General features: G+C 42.7%; 3 protein-coding genes across 4 annotated transcripts; all 3 read right to left on the reverse strand.

The window, feature by feature from the left end:
• Window positions 1-888: 888 nt before the first annotated feature.
• Window positions 889-11,565, reverse strand: WBP11 (WW domain binding protein 11). The gene is made up of 12 exons (XM_066550378.1): window positions 11,468-11,565; window positions 10,335-10,452; window positions 9,488-9,519; window positions 8,782-8,875; window positions 8,189-8,385; window positions 7,232-7,365; window positions 6,279-6,478; window positions 5,274-5,468; window positions 4,688-4,789; window positions 3,472-3,786; window positions 2,677-2,859; window positions 889-1,980 (listed from the first exon to the last, which is right to left on the reverse strand). The coding sequence occupies exons 2-12, from the start codon at window positions 10,396-10,398 to the stop codon at window positions 1,547-1,549; spliced, it is 1,950 nt and encodes a 649-aa protein (XP_066406475.1). The 5' UTR covers window positions 10,399-10,452; window positions 11,468-11,565; the 3' UTR covers window positions 889-1,546.
• A 2,916-nt stretch (window positions 11,566-14,481) lies between these two features.
• Window positions 14,482-18,080, reverse strand: SMCO3 (single-pass membrane protein with coiled-coil domains 3). 2 transcript variants are annotated; one of them, XM_066550482.1, is made up of 3 exons: window positions 18,021-18,080; window positions 17,384-17,434; window positions 14,482-16,062 (listed from the first exon to the last, which is right to left on the reverse strand). In XM_066550482.1, exon 3 carries the CDS (start codon window positions 16,043-16,045, stop codon window positions 15,368-15,370), a length of 678 nt encoding a protein of 225 aa, XP_066406579.1. In that variant the 5' UTR covers window positions 16,046-16,062; window positions 17,384-17,434; window positions 18,021-18,080; the 3' UTR covers window positions 14,482-15,367. The 2 variants fall into 2 exon arrangements, with proteins under 2 accessions (XP_066406579.1, XP_066406580.1); XM_066550483.1 differs by having other exon boundaries at window positions 14,482-16,059; window positions 18,021-18,073.
• A 2,870-nt stretch (window positions 18,081-20,950) lies between these two features.
• Window positions 20,951-23,233, reverse strand: ART4 (ADP-ribosyltransferase 4 (inactive) (Dombrock blood group)). The gene is made up of 3 exons (XM_066550900.1): window positions 23,141-23,233; window positions 21,900-22,617; window positions 20,951-21,045 (listed from the first exon to the last, which is right to left on the reverse strand). The coding sequence occupies exons 1-3, from the start codon at window positions 23,231-23,233 to the stop codon at window positions 20,951-20,953; spliced, it is 906 nt and encodes a 301-aa protein (XP_066406997.1).
• Between the last annotated feature and the right edge of the window lie 3,380 nt (window positions 23,234-26,613).

Genomic DNA, 26,613 nt, shown 5'->3' on the forward strand with positions numbered 1-26,613 from the left:
GGAAGACATAACACAAGACGTTTCTCTTATTCTAGAGATAAATTACTTCAGTATTGCTGCAATCACTCACATTGGTGTTTTTAAGCTGAATTATCTGCCTCCAGGCTGAATCTTCTCAACTTTGGTAAACATAACTGATGTTGTCAGCTAAATTCCACAACAGAAGTTTTTTAATAAAGAAAGAATTTCGTGTTTCAAGAATTGTGTAAAGTTACATCACACAATATGCATTAGGTGGGCGGGCTCATGTAAATTTTACACATTCCCAGTATAGAGAACCGCTGTGCAAACATTTTTGATTGTCTCCAGAATTTGTGAAAACAGATTCAAAGTTTTCAAGTGTAAGTTTGATCAACTAATAACTTTGTCTCCTTAAAGCAGATTTTACCTCAAAACATGGCACATTCAGCTAAGCCTGAAACTTACAGCCAGCTAAATGTATTGTTTGAGGTATCTGTTAGTCTGCTATCCTAATATCAGCCACTACTAAAATTATGTCAGTCAATCTTCTAACATTAAAATTGTTTACTAATTTTTACTTAAGGTAGCCTGTCCATGATCCACCCAGTAGTTATCTGAGGCTTGATATGAAGCAAGCCTCCCAATCAAGAGTATACAAAATAAATTGTTTTTTAATTATTACTAGTATATCAGGACTTAAGTTTATACTAACTACCAATAAAAACTACAAGGGATGTTTAGGAACTTAAAAACAAGAACATAGCAGAAGCTTAGTGGGGAAAAAGTAAGTATATGTTATTTATAATGTGATTATTACTTTTCTTTTCTGAGGTTCTGAATGCCTCTATCATCTTCCAAGGCAAGCGAAGAACCCTCGCCCCTCTCCACCTGCCTGTTAGTTTCTCACAAATCACAGGGAAAGTGGTATTTTGATACACTGAACATTTATTGTCTTTCACAAGAAAAAATGAAGTTTCCCCAGCCAACAAAATCCCATCAAGATGACCATAAAGGGGATAGGATGCAAAACTCCAGTGTACAGTATACACAACAAATTACCTCCCTGACTACCCTGGAAGAAAGATGATTGATCAACCTCACTGCAACTAAAAACATGATTATAAAATATTTACAGAAAAAAAAAAAACAGTACAGAAAATAAAAACTGGACAACCATTTGTGTATGAAACGCTGCTAACACTTTTCTGGCTCGTTAAAAACCTGTTCCACTACCCTCACCAGAGCACTCATGGTGTGTAAGGATTTTGGGGATTTTAGCAGGGAATAGTCACCCCCATCCCCAGAGTACCATTATCTCCCTCTAAGGAAGGGGGAGGACTTGAGGGGAGCAGCATCGCCTCCTTTACTGCAATCTCCTTTCCCCAGGTGGACGTGGTGGCTCTGAAAGGAGGTGCCCAGGCACACCTCAGCTGCAGTGGTCTCTGCTCACAGCACACTGGCAAGTTAACCTGTGGGTAGGGAACTATTTCCAGTCATGCCCTTTCGTTGCTTGCAGGAGGACTTTCCCTTCTTCTCCCTCCACAGTGTTCAGAGGGGCAGGAAAGCTGACCAGGACTACAACAGGTCACAGGAGACCTTCCATTTCTTTCATGAAGGCTTCATACACATCATCCTTTGTCTGTACAGAGATAGGGGCAGATGAGCCAGCCTTAGGGGCAGCTTTGGTTAAGGGCAGAGCAGGCTCATCCTCCTGCTTCCTCTGGGAGGCGGCGGCGGCCCCTTTGTTCTCGCGGCGCACGCGCAGCGCGGTGGGCACGAAGCGCGTGATCTCCGCCTTGGGGTTGGTGATCTGCGGCTTGGCGCTGATGGTGGCCGTGGCCTTCTTCTCGATGGTGGCCGCGCTGGTGTCATCCGCCTTGGGCCGCTGGATCAGGCTGGGCGGGGCGCTCAGCACCCCAGGATTTGGAATGGGAGCTGGTGGGAAGAGCCCAGGTGGGGCAGGTCCTAAGGGAGGCACCAGAGGCGGCCGTAACATGCCTGGGCGAGGAGGAGGGATACCTGGAAGAAGAAAAAAGAAAGCGTGAGCTGTCTCCACATCTGGAAATTTCAAAATATTTGAGGAAAAATGTGCACAGGCTCAGAATGCCAAGAACAAAAAGCAAAACGAAGCAACCCCCAACAAGATGCAGCAGCACTGGCTTTAAAAAAAAAAGAAAGGTTTTCAAATCTGCATTAAATGCTGGGTTGAAAATGCTGTTCTTTGGGCTCTGAAAGCCACAGGAGCTTTTTATCATTCCCTTTTAAATTTAAAAAATTATTTTCTTTTTATCACTCCCTTTTAAATTTAAAGTTATAATCTGAGAATAAAGTTTCTTGACAATCCATCCCACTGGAATTTCAGAGTCATCAGAAATGTCTGACCCAGGCACAAAACATAAATACTCAGATCTCCAACTCATTTAGTGGAGCACCATTACAGCACCCAAAGAATGCTTCAGAAAGAGTCCAGCAGAGTAAAAATTTAAACTCTGAAATTCCCTTTTTTTCAGGGCAGATTTCTTGCTACCAAACCATGCACAGAATTTCCTTATTACTGCACAGAATAATGTAATAGCACACGGTACAATGCAGCCACCGCCAGGAACAAAGGCAAACTGGCAGCCAATTATGTCTCACTGGCTTTATCACCACAGCCAAGACTGCGAAAAGAAAAGCAAGAAAGGATTTGGCACTGAGACAAAGAGAACCCCTTACCTGGGGGGGCAGGAGGGGGCAGACGAGGAGGAGGACCACGTGGAGGAGGACCCGGGGGCAGGCCTGGTGGAGGGCCTGGGGGAGGACCAGGCGGTCTCCCCGGGGGAGGACCAGGGGGCAGCAGTCGAGGCAAAGGCCCACGCAACCCTGGTAACCCTGGAGGTCTCAGGAACGGAGGAGCTCCTGAAAGCGTTCATGTAACAAACAAGAAATTTAATTCACAGTTAAAAACATGTCCCAGCAACTTTCTCATCAGCTAAGGATAAAGATCTTCAACATACCAATGAAAGCTGTATTACCCAGGTGCCAATTAAATAGAATTTCTAAAAATCTCAAGCAGAGGCAGCAGTTAATCTGTTAAAGCATCCTTCTGAAGGTAAAGTGTATAATGGAAAAAGGGTTCCTCCCCATATAATTAAGTTGTAACTGGTAACAGCTTCTAAGCTCAGTTTGTCAGAATTTAAACAGCTAAAAACCTTTCTCTGTGGCATTTGATTTTTCTTTTGGACTAAAAATAAGAACTTTTGCTCTTTTACTCCACTTCATACACTGTCTCTGCTGCTGTCTGCCAGTGTTGGCTCTAACAAAGACAACCATCAGGAAGGCTACAGCTACAGGAGGCTGATGCCTCAAAAGCAAGGTACAGCAACAATGATGCAGACTGATGACAGCCAGGTCTCACCAAGTGGGTACATATACTCCATCTACAACACACTGTGCAGCTTCCAGAGTCCCACACTGACACCACTACCTGAGAGCCTGCATCCCTCTGAGCAGGGTAAACCAAGCACTCACCAGGTGGAGGGCCGGGAGGAAGGCCGGTGGGTGGGCCTGGGGGCCTCAGTGGAGGGGCTGGAGGTGGTCCCAGAGGAGGAGGCCCAGGCATGGGAGGTGCCTGTATCTGAGCTGGAGGCACAGCCTGGGCATTCTGCTGCTGCTGCTGCGCCTGGGAAGTTGCAGTAGATGACCCGGTCTCTGCAAGCGCCTCCTCACTGAGTTGTTGCTGCTGCTGTTGCTGTGATGTCTCTTCAGATTCTGAGTCCTCTTCCTCCTCCTCCTCTTCTTCTGAATATTCCTCCACTTCCCTCCCTTCTTCTGGAATTTCCTGGCCTGGATATGGAGATGATACCCTTATAAAATCTGTCTATGCATAACATCTTTGTGAACATCAGAGAAAACGGAGTACACAGAACTAAATAAAAAGAAGCAAGAGAAAGATAAACCTTACTTCAAAGGGAAGAAATCTGACCACTTTTTACTGGTAAACATAAAATGAAAACAAATAAAAATAATAACAGAAAAATCACTGCTGTTCTAGAGAGAGCTCTGACAACAAGAGTTATGTGCTCCTCTGGGATCTGAAACTTGTACTACCAGCCCAAACTTCTGCTTTTTAATCTCTACCTTAAAGGAGTTTGTGGGAAGGCAAGGCAACAGGGGGTTGGGGACACAATGCCACAATAAACAAAATCCCCATGTCCAAGAAACTCCTGCACCTTTGAAAGATACTGGAGTTTCTTTTTAAAACAAAGTTTGTTTTATTGGTTAACTTATCTCAGCAGAAGGGTATTTTTAGGAGGTACAAATCTTTACAGGTTACATGCTGAGCACACAGACAATGTTACCCTTTCTCTTTCACCAAGAGATTTATACTTCATTTCAACAACTGTTTAAAAGTTAAGCAAGAAAAGGCTTAGAAGAAAAAAAAAGTAAATTGCTACTCTTCAACTCTGCTATGCAAAACACACACATTACTTAAAAATAAATGTAAAAAAAACATACAAAACAAAAAAAAAAAAAAAAAAAAAACAAACAAAAGAAAAAAAGAGCAAAAACCAAACTATAACTCAAATATCTAACGAGAGCTGCTACTCTCAGCAGAGCCTACATTATGACAGTAAAATATTTACTCTGTAAAATAAAACTTGTGCAAAGTAAGCTGCCCACAGAAAAACTGTGAAACCTTAACTGGAAGCCTAAAGGCATCTCACCACATTTCCACCTTACTCACCTGCCATTCGTAGCATCATGGCCTGGAGTGGAGTCAGTTCTTTCATGTTCTTTTTCTTCTTTCGTGACTTCCCAGGCATGTCTGCAAACCGGACACTGTGACCTGGGGAAAAGCAGGGTAAGGGTGACAGGAGGTGGGGAGAAAACAACAAAAATCAGATAGCTATGTTGATACCTGGTATGGACAGCCTATCAGTCTAACATAATGATGCTTCTTAGGTAAGAGTTTGCACTGGTGTTTCTGATTGTTTCAAGTTTTGCTAACCTAGTATTCTCTACCAATTGGTCTCTCCCAAGCAAGTGAGCATATTTTACATTGAGGCTTAATTTTGCAATGATTCAGATGAAAAATGGCATGTGAGCTATAAGCTAACTCAACTTTTAAGAAAACAGGTTTATCTGAAAGTTGCTTCACTTCTAGATAGCCTCTTTCTGACCCATTTATTAATAAAAATCCTTTAGCTGGAATTTAGGTGAGTTAGAACATTGTTAGTTGACTAAATAAATTGCACACACACCCTCAGCTCTATCAAGTAGTATTTTTCTTTTGAAATATCAACCCCCAGTCTCTCATTTCCCCTTCACACCTGATTTCTTTTCTTCACCACCTTCCCTCTCCTTGTCATTATCACGATGCAGGAAGTCCTCTCCTTCACTGTCTGCATCTGACCTATCGCTGTCACTGTCATCGCTGCTCTCATCATGCTTGTCTTGATCCATATCCTCAGGATAACCTTCATCTTCACTGGTGCTGGACATGTCATCATCGTGGCCTCGCTGTCCTGCAGAAAGCAAAGTATTGGGAAATGCATCAACTCCAAATATAAAATATTCTTTCACACCAGTGTATGTTTACAGTCACAACATTCCCCTTAGCAAAAGCACTGACAAACTGTCATCCCATTACTTTTTAGCACATATTTTTAAAGGATATTTTGGAAAATCTGTAAGATTTCATATTAACCTGCTTATTAATTTACACAGCAAAAAAGTGAAGGCAACTGCTACTGCAACTGATTCATCAACTTCTATTCAGCAATTGCCCACCACTGACATATTTTGATGTCTTCTGGCATGAAATAAAGCTAAAGCTTAGAAACAAAAGTTTATAAGGATGATACAGCAACTGTATGAAAAATAGGAGCTATGTTCTCCTAGCAAATGCACATCCAGGGCTCATTGTGGGTTTTGTTGTAGTTTTGGTTTGGGGGTGTTTATTTGATGGGTTTTTCAAAGAGACAGTTTCTCTGAGAGTGATTAGGTTTTTTAAGGGATAATATGAACAATGTTTCGGCACTGTTAAGGGTTCATCCAAAAAAATCCAATCTGTGAAACCTAACAACAAAAAGTATCTGAGACATGTAATTTAAAGTCTCAACATTCAAAAATACAGCTGGTAGCAAAACTGCAGATATTATGAATATATCTAAATTACCTCAGAGAGCAATCACTTAGCACAAGTCCTTCAAATAGTGCTAACATTCATATTGCCAGGGAACATTTTGTCCAGGGCACACTGCATTCACAGCAGGACCATCCATAGTGGAACAGAGGTCAAGGAAAACCGGAGAGAGGAATAGGGAAGGCCTTACCTGCTTCAGAACTGTAAGAAATCTCCTCCTCTCGCCTTCGAGGAGCCACGTCCAAGTTGAAGCCCACCTTCCGGCCATACATCTGCAGGACCTGAGGAGGGGGTGGCCCCGGTGGAGGGCCTGGGGGCTTCCTGCCCGGAGGTAAACGCGGAACACCGAGCCCCGGAGGAGGGAGCACAGAAATGGATCGAACTGGTGGCCTGGAAATATGAAAGGAAATGAGAAATGTAGGAACACAATTAAAGCAAACATGCCTTTAGTAGAATTATTTAGCCTTCTCTCACCACTGCTTATGCAGACTTCTAAAAAGAAACATGAACATTTAAAAAGTACGTATTTGACACAAGGAGTTTACAACATCAAACAAAGACATGACTGAAGAAGATCAGACAAAAGCTGCTCAGAAACCAACTGAAGACAATACTGAAAAAAATCAGCTACTGAATCCTACCACAGAAGAATAATGAAATAATCACAGAGTTGGTAAAAACAGAAGGCTATTCAGAAAGAAATAGAAAAAAATTAGCACTAGAATGAAAAAAAAAAAAAACAACCAAAACAAAACCAAGCAAACTAGGAGTTTATATGAACTATCCATATACACTGAATTTGGCAGCAGGACAACAGAACACACATAGGGCAATTTAAGGGGCATTTATATTCATAACAGTAGGGCTCTACTACGAACTGATACTACTACTACTGATCTACATTCCTGATATGAAAAAGACAAAAACTAGAAGGAATAATGTATTACTCAAATAAATTTTAACAAAAAGCTCTAATTGTGGGGAAAGATTAAGAAGGGCTATGGTTAAAAGAAAGAACAATTCACTTGCACAGAATTCCCAACTTCTACAAGTCAATATTTCCTCTACTTCTACCCCTAGCTCCTCCCCCATAATATGAATGCTTCCTTTTTACTTCGCCTGTACGTTTATTTTTCCACTTACCCATAGGCTGATGTCTTCTTGAGGATAGAAGGTGGTTGAGCCCCTGGAAGGGGAATGTCCTGTATGAGGATGTTGGAGGGAGCATGAGGCATATCTGGTAAGGGGATACTCTCCACTTCAACGTGCTGAGCATTCTGGAAGGGAGGGGAAAAAAAAGAAAAAGAGAGTGAGTTACTTCCACAGAAGCTACTGCACAATCTCATTACTTTTTAAAGTACAGAACATATGGAACCTGGCGCCACTTGTCAAACGTGCCTGTTCCTAGGGTGTGTTACCTTGCAGCAGTCCATGAAAGAAATTTGGGAAAGTGTTAACAGCAAAAGCTTTCAATGTAAAGCACTTGCAATGCACCCATGAAAAGCTTTAGTATTTCAGTCAAAACTCAGTCAGGTTTTCACCTTCTTTTAGACCTTCAGTCTACAAAATGAAGAGACTGCAGACTGTGCTTTTGTGTTTTTTAAGTATTCAAGTCACAGACTGCTGCATGTTCCAAAGGAAAGGAAAAAAAAGAAATCTTACAGATCCTTGCACTTACAAAACACAATGTTTCCCAGCACAGCAGGGAGGAGTATTAGAGAAAGATCTTTAAAGGAATGCCAAAGGATTCTCATTATTTCCAGCAAGAGATTTAGCAGAAATTCACAGAAATACCAATTGCACACTCATGCTCTCTCTTTAATACAGAAAACAAAAGGCTGATATTGTTGATTTGCAACACAAATTTCCCTTTCCTCCTTTCATTTTGAATGAGATCAGCATATCAGAGACAAACAGTGACCTGACAATCACCACACTGCCCTCACTAAAATGCTCTAATTTGACCATGCAAATTAATATTTCATATGGGCCACATGATGCTGAACTCATACAAATCTCCCTTCCTCTGTAACAGTCACACCTAATGAGCAAACAGAATACACTACCACAGTTACAAGACTGACATACAGAAAGCATTACCTTGACAGCATCAAAGTACTGGCTGAGTTGTGCTCTCTTCTGCTCATACTCCACTTCCAGCTTGCGCAGCTCTTTGTAGATGTCAGGATTCTCCTTCTCGTAGAGCCGCAAGATACGCTCAAAAGTCTCACGGAGCTTTTTGCGTTTGTCCTTCAGCACTTTTTCATTAAGTTGTGGCTGCTGTACCGGGTTAAACTCTGATTCAAGACAGCAAAAAAAAAAAAAGACAAAAAAATTTGCAAATTACTCTACTGCACAGCTGTGATGAATGAAACTATTTCAAAGCAAGTTCCAATCCCTGTTTTCAGGAAGTCTGCAGCCTTATGACAATCCCCTTCTTGAATTCTACATTAGCAGCACTCACACACACTACTTGATTTTCTTATCAATCATCTTCTGGGAAAAAAGTCCTCTTTGATGGCACCACGACATCTCAAATAATAATCAACCCCCAGATATTCACAGAATCCCCCCTTCTTACAGGAAAGGAAAAAAAACTACTCTATTTCAGTCTCCCCCACTGGCAGTCAAAACTACACTGTGCATCTACGTAAAGCATGGCTCAAGTCCAGCACCTGGTACCTCTCACTCACCCATCTCATCCAACTTTTCCATGTCCCGGATAATCTGCTTTGGATCTTTCATCTTCAATACAGCTGCTCGGACCATCATCCGTTGTTTTTTGTTCTAAGATCAGAGATCAAGCAGACAGAAAAGTTTCACAATAGAAAGACACAAAACATCTGTTACCCCTTTCTCAGTATTTCCACTCTGAAGAAAAAAAAATCACACCTCAGAATGCCCTGAAAACATTCACCATGGCACAAATCAGCAGCAAATGTAGTTAAAACTTCCAGTAATTTTAATTCCACTGTCTTGGTAATTGCAAATGCTACTATCATTCCTTCACTCCAACTAAGACTCATGCAATCAACACAATAACCAACTGACAAAATACATTAGACACACTAAGAAGTGTGTGACTCTTGGATGCTTGGATTTTTTTTTTTTTATTTGGTTTGTTGCTTGCTTCTTTGCTTTGTCATTTTGGGGGGTTTTAATTACTAAGTACTTCCAGCAACGTTTCAAAAATAAATACAAGTTAAAGAATGTCTGGAGATGTTTACTCCAAACAAGACTTTTATGTTTTTTTGAACTACATGTTTGGATAGGATTTCCAAAGTCAGTCTTAGGATATCAATTAAAATATCCACAGTCTATTCATGGCCCTTTACAATCACATACACAATACATAGTATAGGAAATGACAACTACATATTCCCTAATCTCTTTATTTACCTTCTTTAGTTCCCTTTTCCGAGCTTCCTTCCCTACAGGGGAAAAGAAAAAGAAAGTAACAACTTGAAAGATAAAATCAAATTAATGAATAACCTTTCCTTCATCAAGACTAGGGCTGTTTCTCAACAGCTCACTCATTTTACAAGGACTTACTGCAACTCAGCTTCCCAGTGAAAGAGAAATATAGCATGAGATTGATTTATATTTCCTGTCTTTTATAAAGGAAAAAAAAAAAAAAGATGCTGCAGTCTTCATGTCTCCAGAAGCAAGGCTTTTTCCATACAGAAAAGAACAATAGGCAACCGAAGTCATAGTGATAGGTGCAGTCATGGAAAGATTGCTGCACAGAAGCTGAAATAGAGTCATCAGACAACACACTTTAAAAATATGTAGGCTTTGAGAATGCCTCTGAAATAAAGCATATTCACTGTGGGAGTCCGGATTTTCTTTATTCAGGGAGCATTGATAGCACCTGGCATGTTACCAAAAATAGAAAAAAACAGTAAGACAACTCCCCCATCTAAGCAGAGCATCTGCAAAATTTGACATGCTCCTCAGATTCCTGCCTGGGACAGATTAACTCTGTCCCAGGAAGCAGCCTGCAGTTTATCCAACAGCTAAGTACAAAGGCCTTCCAACACTGATAACCAGTGGAAAACCAAGAGGTAAATACTTAAGAGAAGCAAGAGCATGAAAGCAAGCAGCCTTCCCAGACAAAACCGAGATAATACTTTTCAAATTAGAGAAACTCAGTTCTATCCTGAGGATTCTATTCTCAGAGAAAGCTTTTTACCTTCTCCTCTGGGCACTCCCCATTCCCCCCTGCTCAGCTTTCATGGATACTTACGGGCCTGATCTGTGGGATTCATAAACTTCCCACTCTTGGTGGACGATGTAGATCTCCGCCCCATTTTGATCTTTTTTCTTCTGCCTCAAAAAATGAAACTTAAAAAGGAGGGAGAGACCTGGAAAAGATTACATGGTTTCAGGTCCTACACACTGGTAGCTTGAGGATGCTTGTTTCTCTTCTGTCTATCAGCAAGTTACTCCCTCAAAGAGGCCAAATACCTTTAAGGTTCTCAAACCTGTATCAAAACTCCCTTACTCCAACAAAGTACTACTACTTAACTAAGTACCTACTTATTGCTACTTTAGTAGGTTATAATTTTAAGCTAATTGATGAGTTTGTTATTATTCACATTACAACTCAAACCAATAAGCTTTGTGCTTACAGTACTGAGGGCTGCAGGGTAGGGAAAAACAAGTATTTTATTTTTCCAAGAGCGTATCAGAGTTTATCTTCTCTTTCGCTCTTGTAAGTGCTCTCCAGTTTTCACCTTCCTCCGTTTCAAATGTTTCCCCAAAAATCTTCTCCTTTCCTCAGACTTCTAACTGCCCCTGGTATCTCTCCCCAGCCCCCACTGTATCAGCAAATGTAGGATTATTCTGCAAAAAATTATTTCCTGTCTTTAGATATTTCTCCAGCTTACAGATGACTACATAAGTGTCCAAACTACAGTCAGGGATGTTTCTTCTCTCCCTCCTCCTCCAGAACTACTTCCCTGCCAAAGCACTAGGGTGGGTTTGTTTTACTCTTTTGCAAGACACTATCGCTTCCTTAGGTGGGAAGCTCACCAAACACAGGTAGGAGTTACACTTACACCCTCTATTTCCCATCTTTCTAATATTTAAAGGCTACAGGGAAAGAGAACAAACTTCTGAAACCTCGACTTCACATCTTCTAAGGACCCAGACTAAAGAGTTCCAACGCGACAAGTTAACGGCTGAAGATGAAAAAAAATATATATATAATCAAGCACTAAATTCATTATTCTTTTGGCCACAGGGGAACGGGGCAGAAAGCCCCCCCTCCTACTCCCGCCCGATGGCAGGAGGAAGAAAATGAGAGAGCGCGAACTGCCGCCTCCTCCTCCTCGCCTCTCCTCTCCCCGCAGCCCAGCCCCGCCGCGCCCCTCTCACCCCCGGGCCGGCCGGGCCCGGCTCCGGCTCCCTCGGGCCGCCGCGGCCTCGCTCAGCCCCGCGCCCGCCGCCGCCGCGGCCCCGCCGCCATCTTGCACCGGCACCGAGTGGCGGCGCGGAGCCGCGCTCCGGAAGCGGCGGCCGCGGCTCGATGGTTCCGCCGCCGCTCGCTCCCCCTCGGAGGCCTCAACTCTATGGTTGGACCTGGGGAGAGGCGGGAAGGCGGGGCGGGAGTGGGGACGTGAGCAGGTGGGGACAGAGACAGGGATAGAGATAGAGAAAGGGACAGGGACAGAAGTAGCGATAGAGACCAGCGCCCAGGCGGCCCCGGCGGGCTCTGGGAGCGGGTGGACACACGCGGTGCGGGAGAGATGCTCCCGTACGGCCAGCGCTGGAAACAGGGCAGCGAACGCGGCCAGCGCGGCCTCTGCCCCCTCACGCTCTCCAGGAGGATCCCTCAAAGTGCCCCCGTGCCCTGAAACAAGGCAGAGCCGAGGGACCTGTGGGGAGCTGCTGTCCGTGTGTGCAGAACGCTGTCCATAAGTGCAGAGCGCTGCGGGGGCAGGGGCTGCTCACAGCCTCAGGCCCTTCCATGGTTTATTGAGAGCTTCGCCTCGCGGCCCAGCAGCGCTGCTCCCCTGCGAACGGGGCTGGGACCCCTCTGTACAAAGAGAACGGCAGAGATAATCTGATGCCGTCGGGCACCACACAAGCTACTCTGTTATTTGTCTCTTCCTACAGCCCCCGCTGTGGTGAACTGGCGAACAGCTGGTGGGAGCTGTTTTGTGTCATCGCCCGAAGCACAGTTTCCAGCAAAAGTCCACAGCACGTGAAGAACCAGGATGAAGATGCACGAAACATCAATGTGCAAGCAATAAAGTACGGGTGCAGACTTAAAGAACTAGCATGTTAGGGAGGAGATGTAGGGAGGAAATTCTTCTCTGCAGAGGTGGCATCTGGGAGCAGAGGTGGTCAGATCCCTGAGCAAGATTTCTAGGCTCCCTGCTCCTGCAACATAATGTTGCTATAATTTTTCAAGTAATGGAGACTCAGTTGACTAATTTGTAAGGATCATTGCCGGATGGGTAAAGGGCTATAAGCTATACATCCCATTAATGCCAGCATTTAGTCACAAGGTGCACAAAGTCAAAATCAAGGAGTGTCCTCAGAGCCAAGGCTTCAGGGGCTCTCAGTGCCTACAGAGTCTTGCTAACCACATGCCCAGCGTGGTCACCCCCACCTTGTGCCTCTTTGGCATGTTCTCTTTGTATTATTCTTGTCACCAGAAAAAATGTTCAGCCAGGCAGATTTTGGTTGCAACTGTACTGTTTTTCCACGTAGGTTTGGAAGCAGCTTACACTGGTTTGGGCTGGTTTACAGTTTTTTGAGGCTGTTCTTATTTGAAACACATATCACAATTTTAATTCTTAATCCTTTTTCCAGAACAGCTTGAGTGAAAGCAGAACACTCAAGAGGATATGATGGAAAGCTGTGGCCATCCTGACATCCCAGTCAGGTGCCATGCCACTGTAGAGGGGGATGGCTGAGTCTTCAAAGGTTAACTGCACCTCACAAGGCTTGGGGTCTTCTGTCCTGGCAGTCCTGGGCTCAGTGGGGACAGTGGCGCTTCCTCAGCCCTGACTGCTTTCTCTCAGCAGTGTCTGCTCATTTGGAGGACAATAGTCCTCTCATGTTTTTCACTTGATACTTCTGTCACACTGAGAGGCAGCTTGAAGTAGTCTGGAGGGGAAACATCAGCAGACTGGTTATGACATCTTTGGAGCACCAAACATAAGACTAGCCAGAGCATTAGAGAGAACAGGAACTAAATCTGTTTAGGGGAAACCCACTTTCCTTTAAGTCCACCAGGAACAAGGATATGCCTAGAGGCGAGGAGCAGTTTTATTCCTCTGTGTTCCTCATTGTGTACCTCACTTCCCCTGACACTGCTTTGCATTTGCATTTAAGAACATGTGGGCAAATTACTTGAAAAATACAACAGATTTGTTTTTCTTTGACTCCACTATTCTCATGCAGCAGTGACGGGCAATCTCTCAAAGAGCTGATTTTAATTCCTAGTTTAGAGTGTGCATTTGCACATAGAAAACAGGAGCCGGGAACTGCCTCTCCAACACACAGATATTGCTGTTCTACTGACTGACAGTCTCTTGCCTCTGCAGAAGTACCTCTAAACTGAGCGCCATCTGTGTCAGGAGACAAGAGATGTTTCATCTTGGAGAAGTGAAGCCTCAGGTCAGCACGTCATCCACCACAATAACTCGTGCAGGCAAGGCAGTGCTTTTTGCCACCACTGAAGTGCCTTTCCGGACTCACATAGCCCAGTCTGCAGCTGGTCCCAGTTTCTCAGGCCCTGGGCTGAGAAACTATGCTCCTGAACCCTGGGCTTTCTCCCTGATGACTCAGCAGAGCTGTTGGGAACCAGCAGTTTCATTGCCATCTAGTGGCTTTTGTGCATAAAAGGGAAGAGAAGTCAGAAAATATTATAGAGAAGAGAGTAAAAACCCAACAAAACAAACAAATAAACCCCCCCAACCCCAGACTGGAAGGGTTGTGAATCTCACCTATTCCTTTATTTCATAGGCACTATCTAGTTATTAATAAATTAAGATTGCTAATATTGAATATTAGCAAACATGTATGAATTGGGACATGGTTTTAGTATGGGGAAAGTGGGTACTAAAAAGAGGAACCTATGCACAACCGTACTAGGTTTGTCTATCACAGATTTAAAAAAAAATTAATTGCTTGTATAATTAAGCTTTTAGTACTTCTTTATTAGTTGGTTTAAGATTGGTTCTCAGACAAAAAAAAACCCAAAAACAAGTACAGAAAAGCAAAGTCTTCCAATACTCATGTACATTTTTATTAATTCTTAAATTACCTTTTTTTCTAAGATCAAGAAAAAACAATTCACAGCAAATCAGAGCAAGACACTACAAATAATGTTCTTGCTTCCAGCTTTGGTTTTAAAATCTGAAAAATAAGGACAGTTGGTGGCATATTGTGAAATGCAGAATCTGAGCACATTCTTGGCAGTCCCACATTGGTGGGATCAGGTAAAGCACTTGAAAATAACTTTCGTTTAATAGGGCTGCAATCCTACAGCACTTGTACATGTGTGTAATCCCACCCCAATCAACAAAAGAGCAACTTTGCACAGAAACTTTTACATGTGGGTTGGCAGGAGCAGAGCATTACAAGCACAAGAGGTTATTCATGGCCAGGCATACCCAGAAGGCAGCAGCTGGTTTCTCTCAGTGGTGCAGCAAGGTTGTCTCTGTTTGCATGTAGGCCCAGGCTTCTCTTACTTGCCAATCTACTGGGATTAGGGTTTATTTAAAGAAGATCTCTTGCTGTCTCCTTAGGAGGGCAGAAAATAGCAGTTAAATATGCTTCAGCTAGTCCTTGTAATTGAATTCAGTCTATCAGATTAAGCACTAAACCACAGTAAGGGTTTAGCAACCACAGATGTCTTCATAAAGCTTCCAGATGCTTTGCCTTGTTGAAATTGTTTTCTCCCATTGTGCTGTCATCTTTGATACAGAAACACACCTTCTCACCACTACCAGTCCAGCAGTCTGTATTATTGTCTCCAGTATGAATTACAGTTCAAGGTTACCTACAGTTCTTCCCAGAAAATAAGCTTAAGGAAAGGTGCAAAGTATTTGAAACACTGCCCCCCAAAACACCTGTAAACCAGTTCTCTATTAATGTATTTCAGTGCCAGTTCCCTGAACTGTCACTTTTCTTCTTCTGCTGCCACAAACAAGAAAATAAAAAGCGATTAGTAGTTTGTTTGTCATAATAAATCAAAAAGGTTTCTGCAGGCATAAGCTGCTGTAGCTGCTGTGACAGCAGAAGAGAGAACTCCACCTTCATTTACTGAACTTGCTGTCTCACCAAAGAAGTCACTTCATGTATGGCATGCTGGTACTTTTCTGAGGCTGCTTTAAACTCAGCCAGGTGCTTCTCATAGCTCCTCACAGCTGTCAGAAGCTGGCTTCTCTCCACAGCTCCCAGGATGGCATGGAGAATCATCTCCAGGCCCAGCCCAATGATGGTAATGCTAACTCCCCCAAGAACAGAGGCCCCAATCTGCGCAAGGACACCGATGAGCTTGCTCACAGTGAGAGTTAAATGATCGGAGCCAAGAAGTTTGATGGCTACCATTGCAGCTGTTGAAGTTGCTTCTCCAAAAATAATGGAAAAAACTCTCTGGGCTATTGCAATTTTCTCTAGCTCGGGCTCTTTGATATCATATAGCTTCTGGTACAGCACTGGCTCGAGCTTGTCCTTCATGTCACTGTCAATCTTCTGCACCTGGTGCTGAATCTCACTCATCACTTGGATGATAATCTCACAGTTTTCCTTGACTGTACTGCTCTCTCTCATCTCAATGGGGGTAATAGTGCAGCCCAGGTGCTCATTCAGCACTCCAGCCAGCTCGTTTGTTGCATGGAAATTTGTGGACATACAGTCAAGCAATTCCTGGTGTAGATGGATCAGTTCTTGCTTTCTCTTGGGATTATCTGGGTAAAGGAGGTCACTCAATGCCATTCTTCAGAAATAAGCTACTTCAAGAGAGAAAAGAAATGTCTTACTCTGTTTAACACCCATAACCATAGCCCCTAAAGAGCAGTGAAATCTGCTTTGTCTCTGCCCCATTGGTTCTTTTCATACTGAGCAGGTCCAATCGCAAGGCATAGCTTGTAAATGTAGAAATCTTAATTCTTGTTCTGGATCTTTGCCAAGTGAATGGAAAAGGACCTTCTAACACACTGGGTATGCTCAGAGCAACAAAAATAGCTAACAAATATGTAACAAGCAGATTGGAAAATAGATGTGTGCCATTGGCAATTGAAGATTGAGATTGAAACTCAGCCTTGGAAACTGAAGATGGTAGAAGCTAAACCAGTTCACTAAAAAATGGAACAATCTCATCTAAGCAGCAAAATTAAAGATGTGGCTTTTTGTTCCAGGCACTCTTTTGTATCAGCCTATTTTATCCATTTAGTGGCATTCAATTTTTCAGCAACCATGATGATTGGTGGATATGGTTTGTGCCACAATAAAGGTATTTTATGCCAGTATAGCCTTTTTCTTCTAACATTCAAGAGAAAATGATACTATATAAGCCTTCTGTGCTTATACTAAGAAGCTTACCCTCTGAATTCATAATGAATAGTAAAATTGTCTACAATAACCCCATCCTAACCTATATCACCTTACATACATCTCTCACTGTATTTCCTTCTCTGATTTCTTCATAAACTGCATGCCAACATAGAGTCCAAAGAGACTGAGTCAACAGTGATCATGGAGTAATTCCTCATCACTAAGATTCTGTAATCAACACTGTCACTTCCTTTAACCTTTCACCAGCTGCAAAGTGAAAATGCTTTAACATGATTTCATCTTAAATGCAAGCATCTTTGCTACAGGGGAAAACTATGAATGAGTAGGATGACTCATTTCTTTGTTGGTACTTTTCATGGTCTCAGCCCTCTTATTGCAAATCTGGGCCACTTTTGTGCAGTGCTTTGCATTTTTCTAAGATGTTTCTCTTCTTGCTGTGAGTGCCTACATATCACAGTTACAGCTACAAATAGTTATATGTAGGGGACTACCCAGATTTTTCTTCTGAAAAAGATACCTTTGTGCCATTTTGGTCCTTTGTAGTTCTTGCACTATCTGTTAGCTGCAAATCATCTGACACTGACCCAGCTGTATTTTACTAAACACACCCTCCCCCACAAGGTCATCATTGAAAACCAGAATGATTTCCACAATCCCCTGCCAACTTTTAATCTCAGTGCTGAAACACAAGCCAGTCTGAAAAGAGGTTTTCTCCCCCAATATTTTGCACAGTACTGTATATTTCTTTCTGCCACTTACCTTGAATCTCTGCCAAGAGAATAAACTGCTTAACACATCTTCTTATACAAGCTGCAGGGAGCCAAATACATATACAGTAAAGGTTTGTGATTTTCTGGAAACATAAAGCCATGATAATGCAGGCTATGGTTTCATATCAGTCCTGCCTCAGGGATGTTGCTGGCTTGCTTTCTGACTCAATGTGATACTAAAACCTTTCCACTCCAGTGCTGTTTTATTGTAAGGTCATTTGTTTTCCCTTATTGGTAGAAACTGAGAAGACAAATTGTTTTAGATGGAATAGCACTTCAACAAACATTTTACATACTTGACAGGTGTGGAAAAGTCTTTTAGAATCTGTTCATTACATATGATTACTTCAGCTTCTTACAGCTGCTCTAGATTTTATATCTCCTAATGCTAAAATTACTTCTTACTTTTCACATTAGCACTTTCATTAGCTTTTACATTTTCCTTTTAGAATTAGGCAAGCCACATATATTTCTGTATTTCTATTTCTTAGCACTTTCATTAGGTTTTATATTTTCCTTTTAGAATTATACAGGCCTTATATATTTCTGTATTTCTATTTCTCCAGAGATTTCTCTGTGGAGATTTACCACAGAAACTTTTCTAATTAAACATTTACACTGCCTACCTGATTTGGTCTGAATGCTCCTGTTGAAATGTGTATGGGATAGTAACTTCAGCCTCTTTCCCCTCTGCTCGCCTGGTGTTTTCCAGCAGCATGTGATGAATTAGGGATCTGGAGGCTGGGCTTCTGCTGCATCCTAATGTGCCTGTCATTAATTCTATTGTGTGATGTTTACCCAGATCCATCTCATTTTCTTCCTCGTCTCCCCTTCCCTCCAATTGTAAGAGAATTCAGTTTAATTAATTATTAACTCAATGCTAGTTCCCAATTACTAGATCATCCAAAGGCCTTCTGTTCCTGGAGAGAATGGGTACAGCACAAATCCCTCCTGCCTGCAGCAGAGGTGCCATCACAGGCAGCTGCAGCCATGGCTGAAAGGGGATGGTGTTACTTGCTGTCCTCAAAACATAAAAGGTGTAGGACAGCACAAGATTATGTTTTTTACTGGTTTCCATTGTTTATAAATATAAACACTAATGCTTGCACCTATGCCTTGAAATAATGAATTTTTGCAATGACTGCTTTTGTACACCTGCAAATTACAGAAGAAAAATTTAGTAGTCCCACATAAACAGAAGAATAGACACCACAGAGAGTGGAAACAGGCTTTGTCTGTTCCACTAAGACAAGCTTGTACATATGCCTTCAATCAAGATAGACATCTTTCATGCTCTTGTCCTTAGAAAGGTGGACCTGCAGCCCACAGGGTTCTCACTAGGAACACTGCTTCCACTCTAGAGGAAGGCTGAGTTCTCAGATGAAAATACAAGATGAAGCATAAAATGTGCACTTTGCAATTGTTAATGTGTTTTCATCTGAAAGCTGAGCTGCTGTGTTCAACTCTAATGAACACAGAGTGCCAAACTCTCTTGTTGTCAGAGCTGTGGGCATGAGAACATAAGCTGCAAGAGAACACTAAATGATTTAACTGCTATAGTTCTGGAAATATCAATTAGTTGTGACTGCTGAGTATTTTCCACTGAGAATGCCATGTAGTCCTGAAATACTTGGTGCAATATTGAACTGAATTGAATTGATCAGGCTGGCAACTGCCTGTGTGTCACATTCTGGAAACTGATTTCAGGTCTTCTGTGCTTGCAGTGGATACAAATTCTTTTCTTTTAGAGCCCTCATCATTTGGAACAAGACAGAAAATAATTTGAACAATATGAAGACAGTTTTGTTCCTGCTTTACTCTGGATCTTTTGGGAGGATTAATAGCTATTATTGCAGGCCTATAAAGTTGGAGGAAAGTACTTGATTTGGGGTGTCAGTCATCCTTCCTTGCTGCAGTTTGCCAGGTCTCTGATGCCATGAGAGTAGAGGTGCTGTGGAGGCCCAGACTCAGCTCTGAACAGCAGTGAAGACTAAAATCAATTTTGCCATTTCATGCAATTTCAGACCCCTTTTGCCATGGGAAAGAAATGGAGGAAAAGGCAGATGGTTGAACTGAGTTCTGAAAATAAGATTTTGAAAGTATACAGTGGGACAGGAAGTTGCAATTGCTTGAACACTTCTGACTACACATCTAACCACAGCAATAGCTGATGAAATGTCTGCTGCAACCAGCCCAGCTTTACAGGGCTCTGGCACAAGCAAAGGCAACATCAGGAGCAGTCTCTGAGCTGCACACTATCCCAGGACTGTATCTCTAGTTGGCCTCGGGAGAACTCAGAGGTGCAAGCAGAAGGACATAACTTTCTTAGCAGTCAAAATGGTATCATGATGAGCACCCAAGCAAGGACAATATTTTGTGCTTCCACTTACCAAGGGATGCTTGCACCATCTAGTCAGTGTATTAACTGACAAATAGAAATCACTTTTAAGGGAACTGTAGCCTGACAAAATGTGGCATTACTCAGTCTTCAATTGCTTTGTTCCTTAAATGTAGATGCCATGAGTTTGATTTTGCTGTGTCTATTCCCCCCACCCAAAAATGACTGTTCAGTTCTGTATAGACCCACTAGTACTTACAAACTGAAGGATTATAGTTCTGAGGATGATGCAAAGTAGTTGTTTTCTATGACTTATACAAATCTACCAAAAAACACCAAAATGTAAGAATAATTCATTTACTGCACTTCCCTTACTTTGGAGAATGCAAGTCAAAGTCATACTTCCTGCAGTCAGCAGAGTAACAATACTTGCAGCTGTTTACACCATATTTTGCTGGCTGCTTGGTAAGGTCCCAGAAAAGGCTGTCAAGAACTTTTCCTATGTTTTCTTCCAACTAATATCTTGGGGAAGAATGGATCAGCTGGGTTAGCAGTTTGGATAATTGATTTCAGAAGTGTAACAATCTAGCCAAAAATATATCCACCTTTATTCCTCTGTAATTCCCCTGTAATAACACCTTCTGGATTTCCTCTGTTTGCTTTTCAGAGTCAGACACCACTCCAGAAATGTTAGTTCATCTTTTTTTTAAGAGTGGCAAAGAAAAGCTGTTCAGGGTCTGCCAGAATCTGCACAACTTAATGCACTTCTCTGTCTCTTCAGCCAACACAATAATCCAACTCCTCAAGCACATCTTGGCACCGCCTTTCCCTGCTCTCAAAGGAGATGTGCACAGCTGCCCAGTTAACCACTTGAATTTACTGCCATTGTGCCTTCCACATTCCACAGACTGATTCTTTCTCACTAAAAATAAAGCTATTAAGAGATCTGTAAGGAGTCCAAAGTCCCTGTGTGTCTTTCCTGAATGCCTCAAGAAAAAGCTGTCTCCAGTGAAGGTTATCCCTGATTTAGTCTTCAGAAAGGCCATAGATAACCTTCCTCCTACCTGAATGGTCCAGGGAATGTCTGTTTTGATGAACCAGGCTGAATGTTCCAGTCTCGACTGCAAAGTTGCAGCTGAAAGCAAAGGGAAGATTGAACCTTCTGTAGCAGCAGGAACTCCAGAGGCTTCTTGTACATATCTGGATGTAGCCAGAGAATCAGAGACTGTGGGCCAAGCACAGGGAAACTCCAAGCACACTAGGGAGAATGGCAGAGGCAAGTGCAGTATAACCACTGTTCTTGCTTCTTGAAGCTGAAAGAAAATAAAGAGAGCAGTCATTTAGACCTCTATTCACTGCCTAAAGCTTTTTGGTTTTGCTAACACAACCTTTGCCCACAAAGGCCATTTTCTCAACTCTATTATTTTGGCTTTGGAGGCACAAACCCTCATTCCTAAATGATTGTTTTGAGCTCAAAGATCGCATTGACACACTGCTGAACAAAGAGACAAAAGCAAGAGTCCTGGACTGGTGGTAGACTCACAGAAAGGTAGGGATGTGAAACAGGCCCCATGAGGTATTCCAGCATAGAGGTCTCTCTATAACCAGGAAACTCAGTGTGTTCTTTGTCAAAGGATACCTTTTCTCCCTGCTAGGAGACAGGTCACTGCTAAAATGACAGTAGCTTTGTTTACACTTCTCTCAGCTTGCCAGAGATAAGTGTGGAAGTATTAGCTTGCGAGAGTAGTAGTGGACCAAAGCCTAGAATAGTCCTGAAACATGAAGTGTAGCAGCATTGCAAGACACCAGCATAGATTACTTGGTTCAAGCAAATCTCACCCACTCTTGCAATAACAATGCTGGGGACCCAAAGCCATGAGTCCTACAACATCCTTGCAGTGACACTTGGGATAAATGGGGGCTGCAAAGAACCTTGAGACCTGCTGTTGATTCATCTTTAGTGAGCTCTGGGATTGTCCCAGGTTTCACAGCAAACTGTGAAACAGGGTAAAAGCTGGGTCTTGTGGCTCTCGTAGGCAAACACAGAGGTGAGCTACAGGTTTGGCCTCGAGTGTGGCCCCATGTGGGTGCAGCTGGTGAGGGCTGCCTGGGGCAGTGGAGAGCAGCCCGTCCTGTGCCCCCTTGCATGAGAGCCTGTGTACAATACCTTCCACCAGCTGGCACTGGTACTTGCTGTAGTTCCCCACAGAATGCAGATGCAGCCGGTTACCCTGCTGGGTTTGAAGGAAGCTTTTGACAAGAAATATCTCATAAGGGGGAATGAGGACTTCCTTCTCAGATGTGTGGTAAGAAAAGCCTTGCATAGCTGCTCCCAGGCAAGTGGTCACTGTGAGCAAAGTTTCATTCCCAAACTTCTGAGCTTCACTCCTGAGGTGAGAGGTAGAAGTGAAACGGCCAAATCGCACCCTGCTGCCTTCCTTGGCCTCGATATATAAATCCTTTACACCCCTGTGCACCTGATAGCACTTATGTTTCCCCATGCTGCTCTGCCATTCCTTCAATATCTGGATAGCAGTTGTTAGATAGAAGTGAAAATATTTAAAGCTGAAGTTGTGTCTGTAGTGCTCTGGAGAGATTCCTGCTGTGGATGTGGCCCAGTTCAGCTGGGAGTGCAGGGAGGAGTTCATGGTGTAAGCCATGAGAGCTGTGGCATGGCTGTCACGCATTTCCCTCAGCAGACCTACAGGGCTCTTCAGCAAAGCCTCCTGAGCCTTCTTCCAGAGACGCAGGTAGTCCTTGTTAGCAGCTATTTCCTTTTGGAAATAGTCTCCTTGCTCCAGTTCTTCCATCATCTCCTCTCTGCACCCCAGATACTGGTCATCAAAGGATTGTGGAGCCATATCCATCAGGATGGGGGACACAGCCTGCAAAACAAAAGCAAATGAAGATAAGCATCAGAAGTGTGAATTTCTTGTTTATCTTTGTGGATGCAAGCCAAGTTTTTCTCTACCCTTTCATTGCCTCTTTGACATTATTGGCAGAACAAGCAAGGCAGGTAACAAATCTTTAGCAAAACCCTCCTGAGCAACCTCAGGTTGTTGTCTATACACCACCACAGGTCAGGATGACAGAGTTCTTATTTGATGTGGATGTGCTATGTTAGAATCTCCCAGGAGCATTGGTCAATTTAGACAGGCTGGAAAAGGAGAGGAAAGATTCCATGAGATTTACTCACAAACACTCAATGAAATCATCTGGCTGCAAACAAGAGGAAAATTCCAACCAAGTAACTAAAACAAATTAAGACAGGTAAGAAATGGAACAGAGGAACTGAAAGCAGAAAAGTTAAAGTTGAACCCAAAACTCCTCAAAGAACATATTTCAAATGGAAAAAATATTTCTGTGGTATAAGCAATTTCATTATTTCAAATAAAGAGCAATATTTACCTCTTTTACCAGTATTTGTGAGAAGATCAGCAACAGGAGGCTGCCCAGTGTCACCAGTTTCCCAGAGTCCACCCAAGACTCTGTAAAGAACATTTTTTTTAAAGGAAATGTAATTTGCACCTGTTTCTTTCTGTTTTTCTTTGAACTGGAAAAGTCTGCAGTTTGTAATTTGCGCTCAGGTTTTGGTGGCTATTCTTCAACCAGAGATAGATCATTTGCCAAATTCTCACTGCAATTCAGAAGTCATTAATCCATCCAAGCAGACCATTTACTGGTAGAAATGTGCCCAAAATCCATAGGGAAGTGTCTGGTTGCACCAACTTCAGCTGGCACGAGTGTCCATCACCTTGACAGTTCTTTTGATTCCAAGGTATTTGGTGTTGTTCTTGCAAAAAGGAAGAAAACTATGGCTTGGAGAAGTATAAGGCACTTCTCCTGAGGAGTGATGTGTCAGGGTGACTGCTCCCTGGTTAAGAGTTTAAAAGCCCTTTTAAAGAAGTTGACTCTGATAAAGCCAACACAGAAATGCATGGTAGGTTGGGGTCCCATCTGGTAGCAGTGATAACCTAACTCTCCTCCTCCTCCTCCTTATCACCCCCTGCTTTCTACTCCTGGGTTGCCAATCCTCCTCCTACAGCACTGCAGAGTGGCACTTTGCTGGACTGTTTGCACTGGCACAGGCAAAATGAGTGTGTAAATGCAGATCCCGTGCTGAGACAAACCTTTCTCTAGCAGCTGCTTTCTGGACACCCTTCCAAATACTGGCAGTGAGTTATTCACCCACAGAGCCCCATGGCCTCTTACAACTCTTCTGTATGGAAAAAGGGCCAAGAAAAGTGTCAAGGCTTTTGTTCTGACTACAGAAAAGTGAAGCCCATTTTCCATGGCCTGATAATGATAGCTTGGGTGAGGGGAGCACCTCCAGACATGGAGTGATTCCCTGAGATAAGGGAGGTTTGTGAAGCTGCTAGGATTCTGTGGACAGAGCATCTGCAAAATATTGCTGAGATAGGGTGGGGGGTGACATAAAGGTCTCATACTGGGCTCCTTTCAAAGCAGTTGCTGCTGGTGACATGAGGTGATACCATGAAGTGCCATGAAGTGATGGATGCAGACTACCTAGTTCTCCATCCTGGAATGTCTCTGTTGTCTTGGGCTGTATTTCAGAAAGTGGTTGTTTGACTGCTAAAAGTGAGTCCACAGGAGGGCTCACGAATTTATTCAGAGGCAACTCCACCTCTGTTTGTGTAGAGATAAAACAGACCTAAACTGGGACAGGCTCCCTTGGGAGCTTGGCAGTCATGATAAACACCCCCACTAAAATGTCAGTTCAGCTGCATATAATCCATTTGTAAATTATGTCCCTGGTTTTCCCCTCTGACCTGTAAGTGAATGTTTCATATGAAGGGAATCAGGAGGACAGGAATTAGCATTTCCAAACGCTTCAGAAGCAATGCAAGTTATTATCAACGACAACAAATACAAAGGCCGAAAGATGGCAGCAGAGGATTTGTGGCGGTGCTTAGCGCTGCATTGACCGAGCGACAATCGAATTCCTCCATTTCAGCAGTAAATTTGTAACGTGATCTGAGTGCTCAGATCCCCAAAGGTCATAATGACTTCAGCCCATGAAGAGATCTGATGACACAGAGCAGATGACATAATGGAGGCCTCCGGGTGTAATTCTTTTTGCCTGAAAAAAAATATTTACTGAAAGGGAGAGAAAAAATATAAAACTAACAGAAAGATGCAAATAGAGACAGGAAACTTTTTGTGCTGACAAAACCATACAACAACCAAAACACCCCTATTGCATTAGTACACTCGATATTAGGATTTTGCTAATCTCTCTGGTATTTTTCCAAGCAAAAATTTCACTGTTTTCAATGAAGCACTCTGTTAATTTTTACTAGATGGCGTTCAGAGGAGAATTTTACTGTGAGCAGAGAAGCCCCATTAGTTTATGTCAATAGAGGAACCAGTCACAGGCCTTGGACCAAGACATGTGGAGAAGACATTTATTGTCTTCTCCCTGGCCAAGATCAGTGTCAGCAGTGCAAGCCACAGCAGCTTGCCAAGCAAGGCTCACACTGGCAGCCACCTCTGCAGACTTCTCCTGTGTCCTTACTGCAGGACAAGGCTTCTCAGAGAAATGCTGATCTGGGTACACGGTGAGTCAGGCAAAGCCTGGCCCTCCTCTCCCTCGGTGTCACAGAGTGCTGAACCTATGACCTAAATTTCAATGTCATCATTTCTAATTCACTCTGGGGCATGGGAGAGGAGAAGGAAGCCTCATGCACTGGGTTCCTGCTCCTCGGGTTCACAAAAACAGGCTGTGTCTTCCAGGCATCTCTTTTACCTCAGGTAGAGGTTGTACAGGGGAACAGAAAGAAGCAGCACACCAACCTGCTTTACATAGCAGTATTTGTTGCAGTGAGCAGCTGAGGATGGTTGCACCAGCTCGCATGTAACCAGAGATTTGGTCTCTGCCAGTTTCCTGAGCATCTGCAGTCCCTGTCCTTGGAGGTGTGATCTGCTGTCCACCCCTCAGGGGAGGAAAGCTGACAGAGTATATTAGGAAGGTTATGCAGAAAGTTGCTAAGGTATAATATTAATGCCAGAGGACAGAATGAAGTAGTACAGATGGAAGACAATATGTGGATAAAAAATACATGTACATTATATATATATATATATATATTTAGCTACCAATTGTCTTGAATAAACAAAATACTGCCCCAATTTCAATCCATCCTTGAACAAATTTTCTTTTTTTTAAATTTAATAATGTTTATAGCCTTCTTTTCTTTTTTCTTTTTTTTTAATTTTTTTTAGCTGTCTAGGTACTTCAAGCATAAATGCAAGAGCAACAGAGGAGAAGAGCGTTTGGTTTTTTGGGGTTTTTTTTGTTCTGCTGGGTATTTTTAGTTTCACTAGGAGCTGGTTGGGAAAAAAGAAACAAAACCAAAACAAAAAAAAACCAGAAAAACCAAGAGAATTCGAGGTCTTTTTTTTACAGTCATGAAAAGCAGTACACAAATGCTGGGATCATCTAAAAGGACTCCTTAAACACACCTTTTGGGATTTATTTATTGTTGCTATACAGCAAATTTTATGACAGAGTAATCAGAAGAGTGTACCAGAAGCTGATTGCTATCTATGCAAGAGTATTTGCACACTTCTATCTTTACAAATGATCCTACTGTGATGCATATTTAATGTGATTATACTACATGAAAATACTGAACTTTCCCACTAATTGGAACAGGAGGCAGGTGTTCTTCCTTCTTCAGAGCGAGCATCCCAGGATCAGATCCATCACATTTACACACACTGTGACATTCTTCTTCCATAATCCTGCTGTATTTTGCAGAAGTGGACAAGAGATCTAGTGATGTTTCTAAGGCATGCAGTGGTTTTCTTGAAATTAATCCCTATTTTCCACATGCTGTGTGCTGGGGATTCAGGTGGAA

The sequence above is a fragment of the Molothrus aeneus genome, chromosome 5 (assembly GCF_037042795.1).
Source record: "Molothrus aeneus isolate 106 chromosome 5, BPBGC_Maene_1.0, whole genome shotgun sequence".
Classification (NCBI taxonomy): Eukaryota; Metazoa; Chordata; class Aves; order Passeriformes; family Icteridae; genus Molothrus; species Molothrus aeneus.

Excerpts from the sequence above, each read along its gene's own strand:
- ART4 (XM_066550900.1), bottom strand. The coding sequence starts at position 23,233 with ATGTTCTTTACAGAGTCTTGGGTGGACTCTGGGAAACTGGTGACACTG. Across the intron at positions 22,618-23,140 it reads CACAAATACTGGTAAAAGAG|GCTGTGTCCCCCATCCTGAT; the intron begins GTAAATATTGCT and ends TTTGTTTTGCAG. Across the intron at positions 21,046-21,899 it reads CCAGTGCCAGCTGGTGGAAG|CTTCAAGAAGCAAGAACAGT; the intron begins GTATTGTACACA and ends ATTTTCTTTCAG.
- SMCO3 (XM_066550482.1), bottom strand. The coding sequence starts at position 16,045 with ATGGCATTGAGTGACCTCCTTTACCCAGATAATCCCAAGAGAAAGCAA.
- WBP11 (XM_066550378.1), bottom strand. The coding sequence starts at position 10,398 with ATGGGGCGGAGATCTACATCGTCCACCAAGAGTGGGAAGTTTATGAAT. Across the intron at positions 5,469-6,278 it reads TTCTTACAGTTCTGAAGCAG|GACAGCGAGGCCACGATGAT; the intron begins GTAAGGCCTTCC and ends TGCTTTCTGCAG. Across the intron at positions 3,787-4,687 it reads CATGATGCTACGAATGGCAG|GCCAGGAAATTCCAGAAGAA; the intron begins GTGAGTAAGGTG and ends CTCCATATCCAG.